The 3,082-nt window shown below is 46.6% G+C and overlaps 1 protein-coding gene across 1 annotated transcript; it reads right to left on the bottom strand.

The window, feature by feature from the left end:
* Positions 1–227: 227 nt before the first annotated feature.
* Positions 228–1,701, bottom strand: LOC136481234 (MYB transcription factor 69-like). The gene has a single exon (XM_066478589.1). The coding sequence runs from the start codon at positions 1,642–1,644 to the stop codon at positions 619–621; it is 1,026 nt and encodes a 341-aa protein (XP_066334686.1). The 5' UTR covers positions 1,645–1,701; the 3' UTR covers positions 228–618.
* Between the last annotated feature and the right edge of the window lie 1,381 nt (positions 1,702–3,082).

Genomic DNA, 3,082 nt, shown 5'->3' with positions numbered 1-3,082 from the left:
CTGGCTTGCTTGCTACTAACACATACACAGGTAGAAACTTTCTTCACTGCTCCTGATAAACTTGAGTGATCACACATTTGTTCCTTTTTAAAAAAGGGGTAAAATTCTAGTAAGTACTTCACTGTGGATGGACAAATAGATACCAAAAGTTCAATATGCAGAGCAGTATATATATATTTATATTTATATTGACAAAAACAATATGAAATACAATAACTGTAATTACATCATGCTGACATGCTTACTGCATGTCATTCGGTCACTCTTATTCCTAGCCTGTTGCTATCTCTTTATTCTTCTGACTTTTGATTGACAGTGTCAAAACTACCACAAGTAACGTTTGTATGTATACCTAATAAATAGGTGGGTAAGTAAGATGGCCTTCACTGGGGTGTTTGACTTTGACCAGTATGTGTATGTATATATCTTGTCTTGTCTCATGCATGCATCCATGCATCCATATATGATATATGTAGCAACATATATATGTAAGTATATAATAACTTTGTTCTAAAAAAAGTAACTTGCAGCAACAAATTATAACCTAACTAATAACTGCTGTGTATATTGGGCTGTCATATAGTATATTATTGATCTCTTCTCTTCTTTGTTTTTGATCTAAAACATCATTGGAACTGATGAGCAGCAGTCTTCGGACAGATCCATGAGGTCGCCGACCTGCTCGGCAGCCTCTTCGAACAGCCACGTCTCTATCGGAGACAGCGGGGACGGCTGCCTGGGGTCGTCGTAGCCGCCGTGCCCCATCAGCGCCGCCTGCTGCGCATGCGGCGGCGACGGCATCATGTCGTTGAAGCAGGCTGCTGCAGGTGGCGTGCCACTCCCGGTGCCGGCGGACATGTGATGGAACGACGACGACAACAGCAGAGCATGGTTGTTGTTGACTTGAGCGGCCGAGGGCTTGATGTCGGCAGCTGCAGCGTCGGGGGACGGGGAGCTCTGCTGCTGCTTCATGAAGCCGGTGAGCAGCTTGGATATGTTGTCCATGCTGGAGGCGTAGGACGAGGAGGATCTGTTGCCGCCGTCGGCGGCGAAAGGAGAGCGCCGGGCGATGACCTGGGAGACCTCGTCTGGGTTGCTGCAGCAGCCTCCTGGGCGCGCGTAGTAGCTGTCCTTGGAGACGAGGGGATTGGTGCCGAGCATGTCACGGTGGTGGTGGTGGTCGATGACATGGCTGCCGCCGACGGTGGTCGTGGGCATGACGATGGACGAGGACGAGGAGGAGTCGGAGGCCGGAGGCGGCGGCGCGAAGATGGCGCCGATGGCCTGGTGCTTCTTGAGCTTCTTCTTGAGGTGGGTGTTCCAGTAGTTCTTGATGTCGTTGTCGGTTCTCTGCGGGAGGTAAGAAGCAATGGCGGCCCACCTGTTGCCGAGCAAGGACTGGAGGTGGACGATGATGCCTTCCTCGTGCTGGGTGAAGTTGCCGCGCCGGATGCCGGGGCGGAGGTAGTTGGTCCAGCGGAGGCGGCAGCTCTTGCTGCAGCGCATGAGGCCCGTGTTGATGGGCACGGAGCGCCAGTTGCCCGGGCCGTGCTCCTGGATGTAGGACACCAGGATGATGTCCTCCTCTGGCGTCCATGGCCCCTTCTTGATCCCCTCCTTGTCGCAGCACGGCGGCCTGCCCATGGCTAGCTAGCTGCTACCTGCTACCTGCTGCTCCCTAGCTACCTGTGGCTATGTAGCTCTGCTCCCATGAAGCGTACGTGCAGTGTGTGGCCGGTTGGTTATATATAGGGCGAGGGGTGAATGTGAGTGATCAAGCTCCTTTTCACTTGCTATCATCTAACTAATAACTAACCAACCTACGCCTAAGTTTGCCGCCAGCAACTACCTCAGCTGATGGGTTTAGTTTTTCACTCATAGTCTGTGCGTGCATGCGTCACTAACCCTTTCTGTCACCGACATCACATGGATGGAAGATGGAAATTGACCCGGCCGGGCGGGCGGGCCCCACTTTAAAGCAAGGGTTACCTGGTGGAACTGTTGGCTGCTACTGTGTGAAATTTAAAGCTACTAGGCTGGCTGCCTGGACTTTGCATGCATGCTCACTCAAGAGTCAAGGCATTTTTTTTCCTGCTGATGAGAGTGGTACATATGAAGGGTCGTTGCCCATACCTTGGGTGACAGCTACGGGGCTGTTTAAATTCAGGGGCTAAAGTTTAGGGTGTTATATTAGGGTGTCACGTCGAGTGTTCGGATAGTAATAATAAAATAAATTACAAAAGTCATCAGTAATCCGCGAGACGAATTTACTAAGCCTAATTAATTCGTCATTAGCACATGTTACTGTAGCACCACATTATCAAATCATGGACTAATTAGGCTTACAAATTCGTCTCGCAAATTAGTCTCGATCTGCGCATTTAGTTTCGTATTAGTCTATATTTAATACTCTATGTAGGTGTCCAAACATCCGATACGATGGGGGCTAAAGTTTAGGGGTGGAAAACAAAATGGGCCTGTTTAAATCACCGACTAAAGTTTAGTCCGTTGTTGGATAACATACTAACATGGACTCATTAAAATTTTTCTTTTTTTTTCTAGTGAATTCTACTCATCAACTATCCTCTATTAATTTTTGTTAGACCATAATTATTTCATATTTAGGCCTTCTATTTGACATCCAAAACATGGACTAAAGTTTAGTTCAATCCATCCAAAGTTCCAAACACCCCTTATATATGTTCCAGCTAGAAAGGTCCCTGTTTGCAGGTTTTAGTATTTCCTCCTACTAGAAATATATAGGTACTTGCTGTTCTTATAATTCACTATGACAAATGTTTCTATAACATATAAGTCATTTGAATAAAGATATAGCGCATTTTGTGTAGATATTGCTAGTCAAAGTTGAAAAGGAGTTTAACTAGAACAATCCCTAGATGGACTTATATTTTCAATAGGAGAAAGTACACACATACTCCTATTGTAATTTATATGTGTGCGTTTATTCATATGGGCGAGCGTCTGCGTTTGTGCTGTGATCCTAAAAAAAAAGGGAAATAAGGGCACCGATGAAAATTCCAATGAGTAATAATTAAACTGTGGACCTCAGTTACAGCTTACA

Source organism: Miscanthus floridulus, chromosome 9 (assembly GCF_019320115.1).
Source record: "Miscanthus floridulus cultivar M001 chromosome 9, ASM1932011v1, whole genome shotgun sequence".
NCBI classification, from domain to species: domain Eukaryota; kingdom Viridiplantae; phylum Streptophyta; class Magnoliopsida; order Poales; family Poaceae; genus Miscanthus; species Miscanthus floridulus.
The sequence above is the reverse complement of the archived record's forward strand: the minus strand, read 5'-3'. Positions and strand labels throughout refer to the sequence as shown.